The sequence below is a fragment of the Glycine soja genome, chromosome 13 (genome assembly GCF_004193775.1).
Source record: "Glycine soja cultivar W05 chromosome 13, ASM419377v2, whole genome shotgun sequence".
Classification (NCBI taxonomy): domain Eukaryota; kingdom Viridiplantae; phylum Streptophyta; class Magnoliopsida; order Fabales; family Fabaceae; genus Glycine; species Glycine soja.
The window spans coordinates 17,131,063-17,153,448 of record NC_041014.1 but is presented as its reverse complement, the minus strand read 5'-3'; the positions used below and the strand labels follow the sequence as shown (position 1 = coordinate 17,153,448).

The window sequence follows — 22,386 nt, the reverse complement described above, 5'->3', positions numbered from 1 at the left end:
GGCATGTCTCGGGACTTCACATATTGTGAAACAAAGGATGTCAAGTATCTCAAAGCGGAAGATTAAAGGTTGCATATCATCAAGTAATAATCCCCGGACGAAATTAGGGTATGGCAGTTGCCCCTCTTTACTTACCTTTTATCGGAGATAAGAGGAAAGTAAAGATAAGACACTGATTTCGTCTGTCTTGCCCTTTCCGTGATTAGTCTATGACGACTCTCGTCTCTACTCCTTCTCTTTCTGCACAACACAAAACAAAATACAAACAACAACAACAACAACAATATTATAATATACATATACACGTTTGGCAAAGGAATCAATCAGGAAAATAAAAAAGATCACATTTCCCAGTCAAGAGGATCCGCACTTGACGATGAAAAACCCTGGAGAATGGAGGATTGCACTAGAGGGTCCTCACTAGTCAATCATGAAGTATGGCTCCAAACTCTTTGGGTGGAGGACGCATGAACGAAAACGCAATTCATGGGGCTCTGAAAAAAAGGGCGAGGATGGAGGATTGCACTAGAGGGTCCTCACTAGTCAATCATGAAGCATAGCTCCAAACTCTTTGGGTGGAGGATGCATGAACGAAAACGCAATTCATGGGGCTCCGAAAAAAAGGCGAGAATGGAGGATTGCACTAGAGGGTCCTCACTAGTCAATCATGAAGCATAGCTCCAAACTCTTTGGGTGGAGGATGCATGAACGAAAACGCAATTCATGGGGCTCCGAAAAAAAGGCGAGAATGGAGGATTGCACTAGAGGGTCCTCACTAGTCAATCATGAAGTATGGCTCCAAACTCTTTGGGTGGAGGACGCATGAACGAAAACGCAATTCATGGGGCTCCGAAAAAAAGGGCGAGGATGGAGGATTGCACTAGAGGGTCCTCACTAGTCAATCATGAAGCATAGCTCCAAACTCTTTGGGTGGAGGATGCATGAACGAAAACGCAATTCATGGGGCTCCGAAAAAAAGGCGAGAATGGAGGATTGCACTAGAGGGTCCTCACTAGTCAATCATGAAGCATAGCTCCAAACTCTTTGGGTGGAGGATGCATGAACGAAAACGTAATTCATGGGGCTCCGAAAAAAAGGCGAGAATGGAGGATTGCACTAGAGGGTCCTCACTAGTCAATCATGAAGCATAAATCCAAACTCTTTGGGTGGAGGATGCATGAACGAAAACGCAATTTATGGGGCTCCAAAAAAAAGGCGAGAATGGAGGATTGCACTAGAGGGTCCTCACTAGTCAATCATGAAGCATGGCTCCAAACTCTTTGGTGGAGGATGCATGAACGAAAACGCAATTCATGGGGCTCCGAAAAACAAGCGAGAATGGAGGATTGCACTAGAGGGTCCTCACTAGTCAATCATGAAGCATGGCTCCAAACTCTTTGGTGGAGGATGCATGAACGGAAACGCAATTCATGGGGCTCCGAAAAAAAGGCGAGAATGGAGGATTGCACTAGAGGGTCCTCACTAGTCAATCATGAAGCATGGCTCCAAACTATTTGGTGGAGGATGCATGAACGAAAACGCAATTCATGGGGCTCCGAAAAAAAGTCGAGAATGGAGGATTGCACTAGAGGGTCCTCACTAGTCAATCATGAAGCATAGCTCCAAACTCTTTGGGTGGAGGATGCATGAACGAAAATGCAATTCATGGGGCTCCGAAAAAAGGGTGAGAATAGAGGATTGCACTAGAGGGTCCTCACTAGTCAATCATGAAGCATAGCTTCAAACTCTTTAGGTGGAGGATGCATGAACGAAAACGCAATTCATGGGGCTCGGGAAAAAAGGGCGAACATGCTTTTTGCAAAGAAAAATAAATCATTCGCGAGAGCACCATATCTTAGAGAAACAATATAATTGTGCCAAGGGTAATCTTCCTTGTGACCGAAAATGAAAGGGCAGGATGTCAACATTTAGCTTCTAAATGAACATGCGGGGGAAACATCGGGCTAAGCTGAAAATAAATCACTCATAGTGTATAAAACTCACACAGGCAAGTGTTTCACCCTATTCCCAAATCATAACTGCACCATGACTTTATTTTGCACACGATTTCCTATCGAATCAAAGATCAAACGTACGATCACGGACCAATAGGATTTTCTCGAGGGTAGTGTTTTTTTGGAGAGGAAGCTGGGTGTTTCGGTCTTTTCCTCTTTGTTCATGTGAGGTGGGATATCGCTAGTCGAGAATGACTTTGAATGGCAATTCGAAAGGAAAAGACACCAAAAATGGGTTTTCCTTTGCCGACAGTCACTTATCTTGCCGAAAATTTATCTGGTCTGAAGATTTTCCATTCCCTTTCTTTCATTGATCGAGAATTACTCTATTTTCCTCCGATCTTTTCCATTTTCACTTTCTTTCGATCTTCGATCGGGAATCCTTCTTTTTCTTTCTTTTTTATTGTTCTTTTTCTTTCTTTTCTTTTCACTTCTTCCTTTCCTTTCTTTGGGAAATCGGGTTTTAGCATTCTATTTGCTCTCCCTTGAGGAGATTCCGCTGTCCTTTGCTTCGGGGGAAAGGATGAGGATTCTTTTGATAGGCCAAGGTTCAAAAAAGTCTAAGGTTGTGTTTCAATGGGATCTTTTATCGTGGGAACCCAATCTTGATATCTGGGGCAAAACAAATTTGGGTGTCAAGGTGTCGGTCTCGGGCCGAACTCCCATATTACTCCACAAGGCACGCGTGACAATGATGATTTGAAAACAACGTGCAAAATTAGTCATGGCTACAGCCAGGTGGGCACTCAAGCATCCTGTTTATGGCATTGTGATACTATGGTTGCGAATTTACACAAACAGACCCAACGTTTCCAAGTTATGTTCTTTCATCAGTTCAATGAATTCATCCATTCTTATCTCGGTTATTCCGGAAAATAAAATCTTAGCGTCTGTCCCTTGTTTCCAAAAGATACGTTTGCTCTTTACGAATGATTTATACTTCTTAACTATAACATGTCGACCTTCGCAGTCTTTCTCTATTTTTCCTTTTTGTTTCATTTTTATATATTCACAAAATTATACACCTATGGTCCTCTATGAAGAAATTTTTCTTTGTATATCTACACTCTTCTACATGACAAACGTTTTCTGTATACACATTGGAACTCTCTCTCTCTTTACGTCACATGGTCAAACCCTATTTACATTCAAAGATCTTTTACGTTTTTCTCCAACGCACACCTATGGTTCATACAAAAGTTTCTTTATATACACTCGTTGTTCACACACACAAGAATTTCTCTACACATATTTTTTTTTAAAAAAAAAAAAACCCTTCTATGACATTTTCCTTTTTCTTTATATACGCAGACATTTTATTCACAACACTTCTTTCTTTTTTATCATGATTTTGGTTCATTTTATTTTTAGGACGACGTTCCTAAATGAAAAATTCTACGTGATTCCGGAATTTCAACAGGCACTATTGACAACAACGAAACAAGTACTAACGTAACGACTCAAACGATATGTATGTACAAAACAAAAGTCAATCAAAACGAAACAAACGTTAGTCCCTTAGTTAAACAAAAATAAAATGATACGTAACAGGAAAAAATGGAAACATAACATAAAAAGAAATACGGATCTAGGGATCTCCCAATCATGTGGCTCCGCTCCCTCCCAAGAAATCAAGCAAATCGATCATCTCCTCATTCTCGCGGGCCTCATCTGCCTCGTCGGGAGCCTCTGCTGGTGCCTCCGGCCAATCTCCGGGCCAAGCGACCTCTGCCCTGAACTGATCCGAAGTAGGGCATGGAAAAGAAGTAAAACCCTGGCTCTGTAGGTTGAGGCTTAGCTGGTAAAGACAGTCATGAGTCTGCATGTACGCCCGATGGTTGGCCGCCTGCTGGCGAACCACATGTCGTAAATACTGCTCTGAATCAAATGGCCCATCTGGGCCAGCCTGATGAGGTGGCGGCATGTCCGTGGCCTGTGGTGCATCACCTTGGACCTGTCTCTGCGTGCAATACTTCTCAATAAAAGCCCGGGTCATGGGTGGCCGAATCACCTTGCTAGGTGCAACGGGGACTCCGAACGACTGGCAGAGTCCTGTGATCAGCGCGGGAAATCCCAAGGCCCTGTTGGACTTATCCGGGTCCAAAGGGTGCCGGGTAGGCGCCATACCTGCAAATAGATAGATGGCATCAGGAATCAACTGAGCCACGTGAATGCTCATCCGTGTCAGGATGGCGTACACCAGCTGACACTTCGGCAGGGGGAGGTCGGAATTATGGTTGCTGGGCTGGATGTTGCTGAGTAGCAAAGTCATTGGTGAGTATCAGAGCACCCCCAGAAAAAGCTTTTTTCACCACGAAAGGTCCTTTGTAATTCGGGGCCCACTTGCCTCGATTATCCTTAACAGCGTGGGACATCTTCTTCAGCACAAGTTCCCCCTCGTTGAACTTGTGCGGGCGTACCTTCTTGTCAAACGCGTTCTTTATCCTTCGTTGATATAGGCGTCCATGGCTCATGGCCGTCAAACACTTACCTTCAATAAGGTTGAGTTGGTCGTAGCGTGCTTGAGCCCATTCTAACTCTTCTAGGTCTGACTTTGCTATTATCCTCTGAGAAGGAACCTCTACCTCAAACGGGAGTACTGCTTCCATCCCATAAACCAAGGAATATGGTGTTTCCCCAGTAGAAGTTCGTACCGAGGTTCTATATCCGTGCAGGGCGAAAGGCAACATCTCATGCCAATATTTGTATGACACTGTCATCTTCTGAACAATCTTCTTAATATTTTTATTTGCAGCCTCTACAGCCCCATTCATCTTTGGCCGATAAGGGGTAGAGTTATGATGTTGGATTTTGAAATCCTCGCACATTCCCTGCATCATCTTGTTGTTCAGATTGGTGCCATTGTCAGTGATGATCTTCCTAGGGAGTCCGTATCGACAAATCAGCTCCTTCTTTATGAATCTGACTACCACACTTCTCGTGACATTAGTATAAGAAGCCGCTTCGACCCATTTGGTGAAGTAATCTATCACCACAAGAATGAAGCGGTGACCATTCGACGCTTTGGGTTCGATGGCCCCAATGACATCTATTCCCCACATGGAAAAAGGCCAAGGGGCGGACATAACATTCAGAGGATGTGGCGAAACATTGACATTGTCCGCGTATGCCTGACATTTATGACACTTCCTTACATGAGCGCAGCAATCGCTTTCCATAGTGAACCAGTAATAACCGGCCCTAAGGATCTTTCTGGCCATAGCATGCCCATTGGCATGTGTCCCAAATGAACCCTCGTGGATCTCCTCAATCATGAAGTTCGCCTCTTTGGCATCTACGCATTGTAGGAGGGTCATGTCGTGGTTTCGTTTGTACAGGATGGTACCACTTACAAAGAAACCAGTAGTCAATCTCCTCAACGTCCTTTTGTCATTGTCAGAAATCCTGGGTGGGTATTCTTTGTTCTCGACATATTGTTTGATGTCGAAGTACCACGGTTTCCCATCCCGCTCTTCCTCTATTGCATAACAATATGCCAGCCTGCCCTGAGATCTGAATTCGATGTACGGCAGATCCCCGTGTGGGGCAAGTTGAAACATGGATGTCAGGGTGGCTAATGTATCAGCCATTTGATTCTCTTCCCGAGGTATGTGGTGGAAAGAAATGTCGTCAAAGTACTTGGCTAACCTCAAGATGTGAGTTTGATAAGGTATCAACTTCGGATCCCTAGTTTCCCATTCTCCTTTCAACTGGCGTATCACCAAAGTTGAGTCTCCATACACTTTGAGTAGTTTTACATCAAAATCAATGGCCGCCTGAACCCTGAGGGCGTATGCTTCGTACTCGGCCATATTGTTGGTACAATCAAAACCTAACCTAGCCGTGAAAGGAATACACTGATCATCCGGGGATACAAGGACTGCCCCTACTCCATGGCCCAAAGCATTAGATGCCACATCTAAGCAAACAATACCTGCAACCTAGCGATTCGTCCCGTGAGGGCCAGTTTCTCAAAGATGTATTTCACGGGATCCATTTTGGAAATAAGCCACGTGGTATGGCTGAGCATGTACTGCCTAAGCCGATGTGATGCCCATACCAGAGCACAACACGTCCTTTCCAGCATTGAGTAATTCATCTCACATGCGGTAAACTTCTTGCTTAGATAGTAGATGGCTTGCTCCTTTTTCCCAGAATCATTGTGCTGACCCAACACGCACCCCATAAACTCGTCCAACACGGTCATGTACAGGAAAAGAGGTCTTCCTGTTACAGGTGGCATGAGCACCGGGGGGTTTGCGAGACTCTGTTTGATCTTCTCGAAGGCCTCTTGGCAGTCACTGTTCCACAGGACCGCCTGGTTCTTACGTAATAGCTTGAAAATGGGCTCACAGGTAGGGGTGAGTTGCGAGATAAATCTCGCGATATAATTCAACCTGCCCAAGAACCCCCAAACCTGCTTCTCCGTGCGTGGTTTCGGCATTTCAAGGATGACCTTCACTTTCTCGGGATCTATCTCTATCCCTTTCTGACTTACGATAAATCCCAGCAACTTCCCCGACTTTACCCCAAAGGTACATTTGGTTGGGTTTAGCTTCAGTTGGTATTTCTGCAACCTTCCGAACAGCTTACATAGATTGACGAGGTGTTCGCCCTCAGTCCGAGATTTGGCAATCATGTCATCTATGTAGACCTCTATTTCCTTATGCATCATGTCATGGAACAATGTCACCATGGCATGCTGATAGGTTGCCCCAGCATTCTTGAGCCCGAAGGCCATCACTTTATAGCAGAACGTCCCCCATAGGGTGACGAAAGTGCTCTTCTCTACATCTTCGGGTGCCATCTTTATTTGATTATATCCCGAGAACCCGTCCATAAACGAGAAAAGGGCGAACTTAGCTGTATTATCTACCAATACATCAATGTGTGGCAGAGGAAAATTGTCTTTAGGACTGGCTCAGTTTAAGTCTCGATAGTCTACACACATTCGCACCTTACCGTCCTTTTTCGGGACCGGGACAATGTTGGCCACCCACTCCGGGTATCACGCCACAGCTAAGAAACCTGCATCGAATTGCTTTCTTACTTCTTCTTTGATCTTCAAAGACATATCAGGTCTCATCCTTCTTAGCTTTTGTTTAACTGGGGAGGACCCAGGATTCAACGGCAACTTATGCTGCACAATGTCGGAGTCCAGACCGGGCATGTCTTGGTATGACCACGCAAAGACGTCTTGATATTCTTCAAGAAGGGTTATCAAGCCTTGGCGGATAGGTGCGGTCATACTGGTTCCCACTTTTACCTCTTTCTTCATTTCACATTCTTCCTGAGCGATCAACCTCTCCAACTCTGGTGAAAGGACGTCCTCCTCCTTTTCCTCGTTTATCGTTTGGCTTACATCTCGATCGAAATCGATCGTCAAACCCTCGTATCTATACCAAACAAAACAAGGAACGGACTTGGTTCCACAGAGGCGCAGCTCACCACCTCGAAGGATTGGAAAGCCGTTTCTAATGATTCTTCCACTGCTTCTACCTATGGTGCGAAGGAGGGGCAGCTCACCTACATATCCTCTTCACCCGATACTATCACCAAAAGTCCACCCACTGCGAACTTCAATTTCTGGTGAAGCGTTGAAGGGACCACTCCCAGCGCATGAATCCAAGGTCTCCCCAAGAGACAGTTATAGGCGGGATTTATGTCCATCACTTGAAACACCACATTGCAAGTAAGGGGGCCTATCTGAATGGGAATGTCGATTTCCCCCATCACTTCTCGCCAAGTACCATCAAAGGCTCGTACCACCATCGAGCTCGGTTTTAAACGTGATACACTAAAAGGAAGTTTTTCCAAAGTGGTCTTCGGCATCACATTCAAACTTGATCCATTGTCAATAAGTACCTTTGCGACAACATGGTCCATACATCTCACCAACACATGTAGAGCCTTGTTGTGTCCTCTCCCCTCAACGGGAATCTCTTTTTCCGCAAACGCGATATAATTATTGGTGGTTATATGATTAACGATGCCTTCGAAACCCTCCACTGAGATATCGTGGACTACATGGGCATCGTTGAGGACTTTTATCAACAGCGCACGATGAGGCTCGGAGTTTATGAGCAGTTCAAGCAACGAGATTCTTGCTGGAGTTTTACTTAGTTGCTCGACTACCTTAAACTCGCTTTGTTGGATGAGGCGGAGGAACTCATAGGCCTCTTCCAAAGTCACTGTTTTTCCTTGAAGACCCTCTTTCTTTTCAGCCCCTCTTACTACCGGAGGATCTACTTCTTTCGAGGGGGTAGCTACATCTGTGGGCTCTTGCACTATGGGCGCTTCCCCCTTGGAGGGCAACTCCACCGAGCGAGGGGAAGTGAACACCCGGCCACTGCGGGTCACGCCACTAAGGCCGGTGATGTTGGTCACCTTAATTGACAGGGAGTCAACTTCGGTTGCAACTCTTTCGCCGAACGCGGGAGGGGTATACTTCCACGAAACGACCTTATTGCTTTGATATGAAAAAGGCGTCGGCTTGGGCGCTGTCCGGGGGTATATGGGTGTGGAGCCGGTCTCTTTCCTAGTGAAACATATTACTAGGGCCTTGGGGGTTAGAGGAACCTTCTTTTCTTCTGACTGCATGCAAATCTGGGGTTCCTCCCTCCCTCCTTTGGACACTTCAAGCTGCCCCCAATCCATGAGCCGCTGAAGCAATTCTCCTACCGCGGGATAGGTTTCCATGTCGTGTGACTCCCCGAGGTGAAACAAACACTTGTCCCTTTCGCCTCCGCCACGGGAGACCATACACGCCGCTTGCAGCGATTGGTAGATGAAGCGTCTGGAAGTAGCTACCTCTCCTAAACTCTTTGCCCGCGATGGCCCATCCTCTTCGATGGCGTTCACGCTAGCCCCTCCATTACTAGCTAGCGGTTTAGTTTTAACATTTGGGCCTTCCTCTTGAAACGATAGCCAGCCGGCACTAATCAGGTGCTGTACCTTATACTTGAATGGGATGTAGGAGTAAATGTAATGTCCGGGAGCTCCACTATGGTACACACACTTGGCACCCGGGTCGTACCACTTGGGGTAGGGTGGCTGGAAGACCCTTCCAGGTATGGCCACCACCAAATGATTCTCCAATAATGAAGGTCATAACTCGGAGTATGCCATGGGAATAGGAGAGAAGTTATCTTTCGGGGGTGAGTGTTGTGCATATTTATAGCTTGCGCCGGGGGCCGTATTATTGACTGGCTGGGGAGCGGCTGGAGCTGTGCGTGTTGGCACTCTTTCTGCTGCGGGTGGTCCTTTTACTTGAGTCGGGAGGGAATTCCCGGCTCGGATTGAAAAGTTCGGGGGGTTAGGCTGGTATGAGCTTTGCATATTTTGGGGTGCTTTCATCCATGTTGCGGCGGTGGTGACCGCGTGGGTATCTCCTTCCTTTTCTCGCGTGCCCAGCACTGGGGCTCTTCTATTGTTATTCGGGGCCGTGTTGGAGGCATATTCGAACTTGCCTTTTCTCAGTCCTGATTCAATTTTTTCTCCGGCGAAGACGAGATCCGCAAAGTTAGCTGGCATGTAGCCTATCAGCTTTTCATAGTAGAACGTAGGCAACGTATCTACCATGATTGTGATCATCTCCCTCTCCGTCATGGGCGGGACGACTTGGGTTGCAAGATTTCTCCATCTTTGGGCATATTCCTTAATGGATTCATGCTCTCGCTTAGTCATACTCTGAAGCTGGTTCCGATCGGGAGTCATATCCGTATTGTATTGGTACTGCCTAATAAAGGCAGTTGCCAAGTCTTTCCATGATCGGATCTGGGAAGCTTCCAGATTGGTATACCATGCTACAGCCGCTCCGGCCAAGCTGTCTTGAAAGAAATGGACCAACAGTTTTTCGTCCGCAGAATACGCCCCCATCTTTCGGCAATACATCCAAAGATGCCCTTTCGGACATGTCGTCCCTTTGTACTTATCAAAGTCTGGTACTTTGAACTTGGGAGGGATGACGATGTTGGGCACGAGACATAGGTCCGCTAGATCCGAGAATGGGTAATTGCCGAGGCCCTCTACCGCTCTCAGCCTCTCCTCAAGCGCATCAATCTTTCCCTTATCCTCTGCGAAGGGAATGGATTCGATTACGGGTGCGGGTGAAGATGGGACGTGGCGGACTATGTTTGGTTGGGGTAGTTCATGGGGGGATGGATCTTTGAGGTGGAGCAGGGGGCCGAGATGGGTATCTCCTTCCTCATCGTCTTGCACGGGATAGTCGGCATAAGGTGGGAGTTGCCCCTCGAAGGTAGGGGCTTGGCTCAAATCTTCCGGGGCGGCACGGGGAGTGAAGTCCAGAGGCAAGCCATAGGGGTAAGCTTGCGGACTATACCTCCGACCAAACACTGTCGTGTTTCTGTCTCGGCCCAGATTTAAGGCGGGTTGTAGCACTGGCTCCGCTTTCCTAGCTGTATTGGAGGCGGTTGACGTGGCTTTATCCTCTATAGTTTTCTGGAGTTTTAGCATGACCTCCGAGATGGAAGCCATTTGATCTTTTAAGGCCGATAGATCGGCTTTCATCTGTTCCTGCACGCCCTTTTCATTATCCATTTTTCTGGATCGAGTGTTATAGGGGTGTCTTTGTGCTTTCTTAGTTATGATGAAATTCCTAAAGAAATAAACAACAGTGAGTATGCCACCAAAACTGAATATGCAAATGAATGATCGAAGCACTTGGATCCACCCCAAGGTTTTTTAGATAATGTGATGAGTTCAGAACTTCTCATTTTATAAAAAGAACAAAGATTTCATCTAGCCAAGATTATACAAAGGTGTTACAAGAGAACCCAACGGTTTCTAATTATATGGGCCATCAAATCTATCATGTGTTGCCAGTAATTGATTAGCCCATGAATCTCCTCGGGGGCCGTACACACTTCGGCCATGGCTTTTGCTTTGGCTAATAGACGCGGGAGGTCTTGACTTCCATTCAAGGTTAAGGCAAACCTATCCATCCACATAGTCGTTTCTTGATGCAATGCATCAATCACCCTCCCTCTTGCTTCTTTTTCGGCGTACACTTGTGCAAAATCCTCCACTAGCTTTTGTTCATGGGTCACAGACTGGTTCAACTCTTCCTTGTACTGCCCTATGATAGCTAGCATGCCTTGCTCTGTGGCTTCCAAGTGTTGAGCCAAACTCCTCTTGGACCTTGCGCAAGCAGCTAACTCTTCTTTTAAGATCATGCCATGCACCCGTGACCGGTCTCTTTCCTCTCTTTGGAGCTTGAGCTCATTATTGCTACCCCACAATGCTCCTCGGAATTTCTCTCGGCCATGTTCCTCCTTGCGGGCCCTTTTGGTTTCTTGTTCAAGGGCTCTTGCAGTGGCCGCGTTTTCCTCTTGTAACTCGGTGCACTCTTTCCGGATGTGTGTAGCAGCTGATTTGAATTTCTCCTTGGCGAGTCTTGCCTTCCCTAGCTCTAATTTTAGAGCTCGGACTTCTTCATCTTCCTCTGGAGCTTCGAAGTTCTCCTCATCGATAACTTTCAACTTGGAGAGCCAATCTAACCCTCGCGTGTGAACTCTTAGCCATCCATGATAACCACCGATGACGCCATTACGGATGCCCCTAAGCTCCTTGTCTTTCCTTAACGGACTTCTCCATGCCTTGTGGACTCTTTGTATAACCTTGAGACTTTGTGCGCCTAGATCCCTCACAAGGAGAGGCGAGAGACTCTCCTCTGTTGGCGCTCCCCTCATGGGGTACCCTAACTGTCTTATGGCGAGTGCGGGATTATAGTTAATGCAACCCCTTGCCCCTAACAACGGAATGTTAGGGTAGCCCCCACATGAGAAAAGTACTCCCTCCTTGCCTTCCTTCCATCGAGGAAACCAATTGATTGTGCTGCCCCCTATCCCAGCCAAATGTTGGTCCCAATCGACTCTTCCTTTTTCGGCGCATGAGTGATAACTTTGAAGCGGACACGGGTGTCTTGTGTCTTGTTGGAATAGGTGTGAAACCAACCACACACAGAGAGCGGGTAAACAACAGACAATCCGTGCACTGTTTTTCTCACACCTCTGGTCAAAGGTGTCAAACAAATCCGCCAAGATAGCCACCACTGGACTCTCCTTGCTATGGTGATATGCGAGGAAAGCATCAATCACGGCTAAGTCCACCAAACCGTCCACGTTCGGAAAGAGGACAAACCCAAAAATCAAAAAAGCTAGTATATCCGCAAACAGGCCCCACTTCTCTTGGCTCGCCATATCCCTTGCCTTGCCTTCCAAGTATTTCCGTGGCAGGCCTACTACGCCGTTGCGAGTTTGCTTCATGCGATCCAACTCTTTTGCCGAATCCCCGACCATAGCTGCAATCTTGCTCAAGGAGGGAAGAAACCCGGAGAAAAGATACGGTTTTCTTCCCCCAATAGGGCATCCTAGTATTTCCTCAAACTCTTCAATAGTCGGTACCATTTGGAAGTCCCCAAACATGAAGCACCTCAACAGCTGGTCATAGTATTGGGCGAGGGATACGATAGCTTCCGTAAACACCTCCGCTGCGGTCAAATCTAGAATCTTTCCGTACACTTTGCGGAAGGCTTGCCTTTGGAGAGGTCCCATCAATCGTCCCAATTCCTTGCGGCTGGTGACATCTAGGCTCTTAACCTTGACTTGATAAAACCTTTTGCCGTTTTGATTTGTCCCCATCATTTACCTAAAAAGGGGTGGATCAAGACTCCGACATGAATGATGCAATGCGTATACATGAAACGGAAAGAAAACAAAACAAAGGGGTAATTCACACATACGAGACCGCAGAGATCCAATTTTAATGCTATGTTTTGGGCATGATGGCGCCTCAACGTAGTATTAAAAAAGTTACGTATTACTCTAAAGAAACCAAACATCACTAGCAAAACTATAAACTAGTGCTATTTACCAAAAAATGCATGAGAACGAATGGCACGGAGCGTGTTTGCTCTTTGCCCCTATTTGGGAACCTATAGGACAATATCTAAGGGTCTCTAATAACTACTCCCCAACAATTCATAACTCACACGGCTGTTTTCTAGAGGTATCATCACTCAAGATAATAATATTGTGGCGGTATGGAATATCAGCGACAACACATTATAAAGAGAGAAAGCTCTAGACGAGGTTTCACTATTATCAAGCAAGTCAGAGACCTAGCATGATGATATATTCACCTCCACTCCTTAAATTCCCATGAACCCGGGTGTAGGGCCCCTTTTTTTACTCAAACCCGTGGGTGCTTAGTGTAAAAATGTGGAAAAGACAGCAGTTATTACATTTTACCCAGTTTAATAAATGCACACACAAGGTTTCATAATTCCACAATTCCTTTAGAATAGGCCTAACTCACAAAAAGGTCCCCAGTGAAGTCGCCAACTGTCGCAACATGCCCTTTTTGAAAGGGATTAATCTTTCAAAAATATCGTTAAATTACGTACATCAAAATAAATAGAAAGACATTATTGAAAATCACGGTTAGGATATATTGAAAATTACTGTGGGAATACATCAATATATTTTCTAATTATAAGATAAAATAATCTTAATTTTTTTTGCAGAACACTCGTAATTTTTAACCAGTATCTTAAGCTACCAATTAGACTTATCCTAAATTTAAACTGGAAAAGATGCATTCTAATATTGACATAGGAAAGATAACAACTCACTATAATAGTTAACTTAAAAATTTATATCTATGTTCATTGTGTTAAATTTATGTTTACTTTGGACTATTTTTAAAGAAATAATCTTTTAGCATAAATTTTTTTATCTTTTATATTTACGACTTTATTTCATTCTAATCTTTTTTTAAAAAAAAAGATTTAATTTTGATTTTTAGAAATTTTATTTTTTTCAATAATATCTATCATTACTTAATGAAAATGTTCTATATGTTTAATCATGTTATATTAATGATTATTGAATTTAACTAGAATACATTTATAATATAACTTTTTATACTATTATTTAATCACATTATTATTTGATTAATTTGTCAGATTTTATAATAATTATAGGAAAATTTATATTTAGATGGTTTTTATTAGTTCATATTGTAACAATTACATTACGTGAAAATTTAACTTATCAACATTTTTTATTTTAAAAATGTCCTACAATATAAATGAGGTATCATTTGTTGTTCTAAGCTTTAGAGCCAACCCATCTGGCTTCAATAATGATTACAAATTTTTTTATCCCAACGAATGAAGGGCCTAAAAGTCCCTAACCCACACAACCCAATTTAATAAGGGGCTAGGCCATGAAATAAGGGGTCATCTCACACCTTATGATTATTTTAGAAATGTTTTTTTTTATTACTTGTAAAAATATTTTCAATTCATTTTAGATTATAGTAGTTTCACCTCGATCTCAATTAGAGTATTTTTCACTTGATCTTGGCCAGAATATCTTTACCTCAGCCTCAATCAAAGTAGTTTCAACTTAGCCTTGAATAGAGTAATTTAAATTTGACCATGGATAAAGGATCTTCAACTCAGTCTTGATTATAATATTTTCAACTAAATTTCAGCAATAACCAAAGTAGTTTCACCCTTGTTAGAACATCTTCACCTCAACCTCAACCAGGACTTCTTCAGCTCAACTTTAGATAGGACATTCAAGTCAATCTCAACCAAAGAATCTTTAGCTTGATTTTGACTAGGACATTTTTAGCTTGGCCTTGAATAAGGCATGTTGGTTTAACCCTTAACCTTATTCGGAACATCTTCAGATTGACCTTGGCCAAAGTCATTTCAACTTGCCCTCAGCCAAAGCAATTTCACCTAAGCCTTGACCAAAACATCTTCAACTCAATCTTAACTAGAACATCTTCAGCTTGACCTCAGCCATAACAACTTCAACTTGGCCTCAACCAAACCATTTTTACCTTGGCTTCGACCAAAGCATCTCCAGCTTAGTCTCACCTAGAGTATCTTTGTTAAGTCAAAAGATATTTGTATCTTAATATAGATCAAAATCCTTAATTATTTTGATTAGATGCAAAAAAATACAAAAGGTTATAAAAGCTGCATCTTTTGCAATATCAGACTGCGCCTCATACATCTACATATATATCATCAAACGATGGAAGAGATGTGTCGTGATCTGATACAACATTAAAACGATGACATTTAAGACTTTATTTATTGCTTTGTATCTTGGATTCATTTTGTAGAGATGTTTTCATAAGATCTGTCGAATCCTATGAAGAATAAATGAAACTCAAGATCTGGAAGTTGCCAAATACCATCAAAAGACACACACTGATGTAACAAACCTGCTCTGACTTAAAGCAAGTGATTTTCTGCTATAGTGATCAACATGAAAGCTCACAAGAGAGGTTTTTCAATATGAAGAAGTACGTGCATTTAGGATTAAATGCTCCAACGAACACAATCTTCATAAGCAAGATTAAGTGAAGAAATCATTCGTTTAGAAACAACAGACACTTGTTGAAGAAGACCTATATATAGCAAAAGCTTTGGAGACATGGACACGAACCTACGTGTTTTCATTCAAATTCTTTTTGTATTTTTTTTTCTGTAAATTGTTGTATAATTCAAAAAAGCTTTCAAAACACCCTAAACACCTTGAGAGAAAAGACTAAGTGCTAATATTGTATATTCATATGCAAGATGATTAATAGTTAGTTATTGTACAAACAAATGACAATCTGTTTGATTTATATGGAGCCAATAGTGACTTGGTAGGATAAAGAATACTGGATTATAACAAACTTAGTGTAGAGCTTGAGTTGTAAAAGTCAAAAGTGACAGTAATTAATACTTGTAACTTGTTGAAGTTAATGAAATTTGATAATTAATAAAAAACTAGACATAGTCTCAATGGTCGATACAAATTAATATAAATCTATGTGACTTATATGCTTTTATTTCTGTTATGTTTTAAGATGATTTGGGGTTTGAATTTGATTTTATGTTTAAAACTCTCGCAGCGTTACAAAATCTATTTTCATTGTTTGGAAGTGTGTTTATAAAACTTTGTCATTTATCTTTCAGAGTTTCTCTTCATATGATAATTTTATTTTTTTTTAAAAAACTTTAAAAGTTTTTAAAATCACAATTGAATCTCCTTTTTGTAATATTTACCTTTATAATCTTCAACTCACTCGACTTTGAATACAATATTTTCAATAGGACCTTGATCAACACATTTTTAGCTTAACCTCAAGTCAAATTCTTAAATTTAAAACCTGGGGATGACCCAAACCACAAGATCCTACGAAAACATTTTTACGTGAGCCTTTTAGTTTTGTGGGCGTTTTTAGTCTTAGCCCAAGAAGGGTGGCGTGACCCATTTTAATTGCTCCAAATAAATGCTTGTTATGTAAAAAAAAACAAAAATGTTATCTTATAAATTTATAATAAAACTAATAAAAAAAATTTAAAACATCAAAATTGAATAAAATATTATTTATAGAAACTAAAATATAATATTTCATTCTAAATTCTTTTATACACCTATTTGCTCCTTAGAAGTTGATACGGATAGTGTTATAATTACGCGCAAGAAGAGCGTGAACTTGATTTTGTCACCGTGGCTCGTTGACAACATCCAACGACAGCATGCACAGTTGTACTCTGACCGCAGAATCTTGGAGCGAACCAACAAATGGTACCCCACCATCACAGCTTAACTCAATTCCTGAAAGAGAAATTTATATACACAACAAATTTTATAATAATTTTATAAAATACGAAAAGAAAAATGTTATTGTATAAAATATAAAATACTAACCACTAAACACTTTAATCAATTGAAGTAAGATTGTTTAATACAAAAGTGTCAAATTAAAATTTTCTGTATGTAATTATGTTAAATTAATAATTTCTTTTTATTATTTATAATAATTTATTTGATCTAAATAAAATTATTTTTAGTGTTGAGAGTTTCACATCAAATGGTTAATGAACATGATAATTATTTATATAACTAGGTAAATTATCTCTTTATGAACAGATTTTTAAGAACATCTTTTTGTTTTACTTTAATATGGTATTAGAGGTTGGTTTGATCCGGTGGAAGCTGCCCCTTATGAACCCGCCGTATGACCTATACAAAAAATACTAACATATACTAGCATCATTTCTGAATGCATTGGATGATGCATTGTATATTAGTATATACTGTTGTTGGTGAGCGTGTGTAGACCAAGTATTTCTTTCCTGCGTTCTTTCTTTGTATTTTTTTTTCGGTTGGAGGGTTGTTTTTCTATTTGATTAATGCATTGAGATTGAAGACGTTTCATTTCACATGAGAGAGGACACTCTTTTGGAAGTTGACGTCCTAACAATTCTTTCCGACCCTCATTACTACAAGTTAAAATTTTAAGCTACAATAACAAGAAAGATGTCACCCACCACAAGCAATCTAGATATAAAAAAAGGACACTAACCAATTGTGATTAAAATTGATGAGTTTCCTCTTAATTTAGCCAATTTGGTTTTGTGCCTCTTCGATTGGCATTCTACGTTCATTTCACCCTTTTTCTTTATAACGTATTTTTTTCCACTTTATGCTAGTACCTTTTTCTTTTCAAAGTTTGATAGTGTAATATTCTTTAATATTTCCATTTTATTCTTGTTTCCCACTTTTTTCTACCATGATGATCGCTGGATTATCAGTATATCAAGCTAAAGTATTGTTAACCTTAGGCTTTGGGATACAGGTAATAAAAAGAAATGAAAAACGTTATCCCCTACATTAAGACATGCATCATTTTTGTATATCACACTAATTTCTTCGTACCTTATCTTTCTTCCTTTAACCTTGCTTTTAAAAAAACACAGCTCAGTACATTAATTCGGTTTTGATGTGTCATAGTTTCACCTAGGTATTCTTAAAATGAAATTGAGACACCCATACGTATACTCCAAACAAAGAACACGACTACCTTGTGTGGTATAGGATGGATGCTATTCTATCAAATCATTAATACTAACACTGTGTTTAGTACATATGAATCATGAGAAAGAGAAAGAGAAAATGAAAAGAAAGAAATTGATAAGATGAAGAGAATCTTCCTTATTTGACTCAACTGAGCAACTAACGAGAAAGAAAAATACGACATGTGTCTCACTAGATTTTCGATTTTCCCTTTTGTGAGAGCTGAGGACTTTTGACGGTAATGAATAATGATACATGGATACTACTCTATTGTGAACATTTTATTAATAATACTCATTATTATTTTTTTAAACTCTCATAATATCGTATTATTTAGACTTAATATATTTTTAATCCTGTAAATTTAAAGTTCTATTTTTTTAGTTCTACAAATTAAAATGTGTATTTTTCAATTCCTAAAATTTGCAAAATGTTTTTCTTAATTCTATAATAAAAATCGTTTAAATTATACATCCAAATTTTCAAAATTCAGTTAGAAGAGACTAAGAAGAAACATTTGGTCAATTTAAAGGATTTAAAAATACAAATTTTAATTTAAAGTAAACTTGAAACTTATGAAAAAAAAATTATATTTAAGTCTATTATTTATTCTAATCACATTTATCTCTTTTATATTTCTCTATATGTCAAATAACATATGTGTCTATCCATCATTTTCCAATTTATTAGCATCCCACTTCCCTTTGGATGGAACGAAGGGGATAACCGACATCTTTCGCTATTTTAGGTGCTCTGTTTTTGTTATTTTTTTGGTATTTGCCTCCAATAGAAAGTAAAACACTAGCCACAGAAGAAAGTCTCTTAACATTAGTATAGGCATACGGTGTGATAAAAAAACGCACAGCATTTACGTGAATCAATAAACATTTATTTTATCTGATTAAATAATATTCATTTTAATTGTTTAAAAATAATGTCCATTATTTATTCAAATATGTTAAAAATAATAACATAAAAATAAAGAGTAATGTTAACATTGATTTTAGAAAAATCATATTTTTAAGGATAAAATCATCTATTCAAGAAAAAAAATTATTTTCTCTCTTTTGACTTTATCTTCAATCAAAATGAAAAATTGTCTCAACTCCAACATGATTACCTTAGAGAAAGTGTAGTCTCATACAAATAAAAGAACGGCTAATTTTTTTTCATTATCTTTCTATTTTCTCTTTACATAAATTCTCTTATTTCACTTTTTCTATTTATTTTCTTTCCAAAGCAAAGTGTAATCATTTGGGACTAGTAGTTAATTGAGCAAATCCATTATCATTTTCTTTTTTACCTAACATGGTCTAATTGATTGTCATTATGATTGATATAATCTAAATCTATCTTTAATTGCAAAATGTACACATGGGAGGGGGTGTAAAATGGCCCCACACGGTTCATCCACAGCAATTTTTTTGAATCAAGAAGACTCCTCACAAGGAAAAAAAGAGATTCTATGACGCCAGCTTTTATGGATCCCACTATCAGTAACTGCCTAGCCAAAAAGATATTAGAAGAAAGAAAAAGAAAAAGTTTTGCATTCACATTTCACCCTCTCTCAAAAAAGTAAGTGCAATGGGAAATAATAAAGAAAAAGAGAGACTAGACAAAACCAAAACCCTTAAAAAGAAAAGAAAGCAAGTGCACTTGCCACTCCTCATGATCAAAGTATACACACACTGATGGCAAGAGAACAATGACAAAGAAAGAGACAAGTCTGGCTTTGAAACAGGCTACACTCCACAACCATATTCAATCAGCTACTGTAGATCTGTCTGTTGTACATTATTATGAGAAAATAAATGATACAAAATTGTTGGACTAGGGAGTTAATGAATCTAGCAAGGATATCTTGATATGTCTAATTGTTTGCACTTTGCATAACCAAATAACCTGAGATCAACATTTATTATAACAAATCTAATGTTTTAATTTGCGGTTATAATAGTGATTTGGTCATGTTCTTTGATATTATATGAAATTGAAGATAAGTTGTAGACAAATTGCAGTCAGAATTATGGTTGCAGATACCTCAAAATCCTTAATGTTGTGTCAGAAATCGTGTATTTAAAACCTTGGACAAATCTAATTCCATCTAACCAATGAGTCCTGAGATCTGTTTGATGAAAGAGAAAGAGATGCAGTATTTCTTATATCTTCATGAAGTACAATCATAATACATCAATAGTATGGCACAATCAGTCATCACAATGTCAAAATTAGCACACCAATTTTTTTTTGGAATTGTAAGGCAAGTGGGGGAAGCCAGCTTTAATCAATGGATTGAAACGAATTCAAGTGAAATAAGAAAAAGAAAAAAAAAAAGTAAAAACATGTGGATGGATACCTTTCATGCCCCTTCTGGTTCCCTCATCCTTGGAAAATCTGTGTTTAGATAAGAAGGCATTGGCCTGCCAAATTGACCATCCAAAGAAGTAGGCAATTTCCCCTTCTTTGGCCACAACCAGATTTTGGACACAGAAAAGCTGTCACCTTTACTGACACTACTAATCTTCTTTGCTTCCACATCCCCCTCCTCCACTGAAACCTTCCCATCATCAAGTTCCATTCCTTTGGTGAGCCTTGTGACTTGACCTTTACCAATTTCATCATGGTTCAAAGTCACCCTTAGGTCTGAATTCCCAACCACATATTGGTAAGACCCCATTGAGTAACACCTTCTTGCATCCAAATTACTACTACTTGTCTCTCCCACTTCACTCTCCCCACCCCCCTTCACACTCAGCTTCTTGAATTTCCCAAGCCTCACAGGGAAAACACCTTTCTCTTTCTCCACACTTTCTTCAACCACAACTGTTTTCTGCCTAGTATTGAATCCATTCTCCCCATTACAAGGGCACCCTTCATCCTCCCTCAGATCATCAAAGTCAAATATAGGGTTCTCAATGGAAAACCCTTGAGTGAGAAGTGTTCCTCTACAAAGAGGGCATGTGGAGTTTGACAAAAGCCATGTGTCTATACAACTGATGTGAAAGGCATGGCTGCACATAGGCAACAACCTGAGCTTATCCTTCTCAGAAAACTCACACAAGCAGACAGCACAGTCAAAGGGCTCCTTCAACCCCACAATCTCCTTGTACTGGAAAACAGGAAGAGCATCAATGAAAGCCTGATCCAAGCCAGAGTCATGGAGGTGGAAGAGCTGCTGAAGCTGCCTCTGGAGTGCATCAGATGTGGAAAGTTCTTGGTGTCTGTTGGATTGAGCAGATGCAGAAGAAGGGTGTTTTATGAGAAATCTAATAAGCAGGTGGAGGAGGCCAGAGATGAAAAACAAAACAGCAAGAACCACTATGATGAAAAGAACAGCAGGACTAATTCTGGTGCCAGATGGTGGTGGTGGTGGTGTTGAAGAAGGCAATGATGATTCCTTGTGGAAAGTAGCACCAAGAGGGTAAGGGGGTGAAGAAGAAGAAGAAGAAGAAGAAGAAGAAGAAGAAGAAGACAAAAGGGGTGGTGAGTAGCTCAAGTAACCATCTTTTTGCTGGATTTGATGCTTAACCCATGCCATCTTCGAATGGGTATGGTCAAAAAACAACAACCTAGGATACATGTTTTCTGACATCTCATCTCATTTCATCTCACGGATCACAAAGGCAACAACACAACCATGAAACCATGTTCCTTCACCCAACACAATCATAGTCACATCTTGGCACCTTAATCACTTCAAAATGTTTTAGATTACACTCAAACTAGGGACACATACAAAGAAGTGAAGAAGTACATACATCAAGATGGGCACTTTATCACATACAAATTACAAAATAGTAATTTTCTCCCTTTATGTTTTTTTCACACGATGTGTTGAACTGAGCTCACCTAACTCGTATAGGGGGATGTTGCTTCTTGTGATGTTTTGAAGGTAGCAGAAGAAAGAAAATCCTATCTATCTTGTGTGAGAAGAGAAAGAAAAGTGAAATGCGAAGGTCTTTCTAAACGGCTGTATCTGAGTGTGTGATCCAAATTGGACAAATTGCTTTGTGGTTTGAGAAGGAAAGAATCCAAAGGGTGAAAGTGGCAGCAGTTCCCGAAGTGCGAGGTAAAGGATGACAGAAAGATACAAGCAAAATTCTAATCCCACTACCAATACATGGCGCGTGCCGCTCATCTTAGCCCTTGTATTGTAGTAGTATCATGTACCAATTCAAAATAAATGATAAATTAATTAGTACTTGGTAGGTTCCCAAATTATTTGAAAGCTTTTAACTAAGCTTATAAATTAAAAAATTACTGTATGATGAAGTTCTTGATTTTGCAACCTTTTGTGATTGGTTTTTTAAAACTGTCCAGAAAAAAATGATAATTTGCGGTAATTTTAAAATTTTAAGTACTTAAGTTAAAAAGAAAAATAAGAGATTTAATCATACTTTTTTTTAGCTTAAAAACTTAATTAATAATTAATAAATAATCCAGGTATTTATTTATTAATTTTACAAAATATCAAT

General features: G+C 40.4%; 1 protein-coding gene across 1 annotated transcript; it reads right to left on the bottom strand.

Annotated features, from left to right (window-relative positions):
- Nucleotides 1-20,037: 20,037 nt before the first annotated feature.
- On the bottom strand, nt 20,038-22,037 carry LOC114382554 (RING-H2 finger protein ATL46-like). The gene has a single exon (XM_028342060.1). The coding sequence runs from the start codon at nt 21,501-21,503 to the stop codon at nt 20,271-20,273; it is 1,233 nt and encodes a 410-aa protein (XP_028197861.1). The 5' UTR covers nt 21,504-22,037; the 3' UTR covers nt 20,038-20,270.
- Between the last annotated feature and the right edge of the window lie 349 nt (nt 22,038-22,386).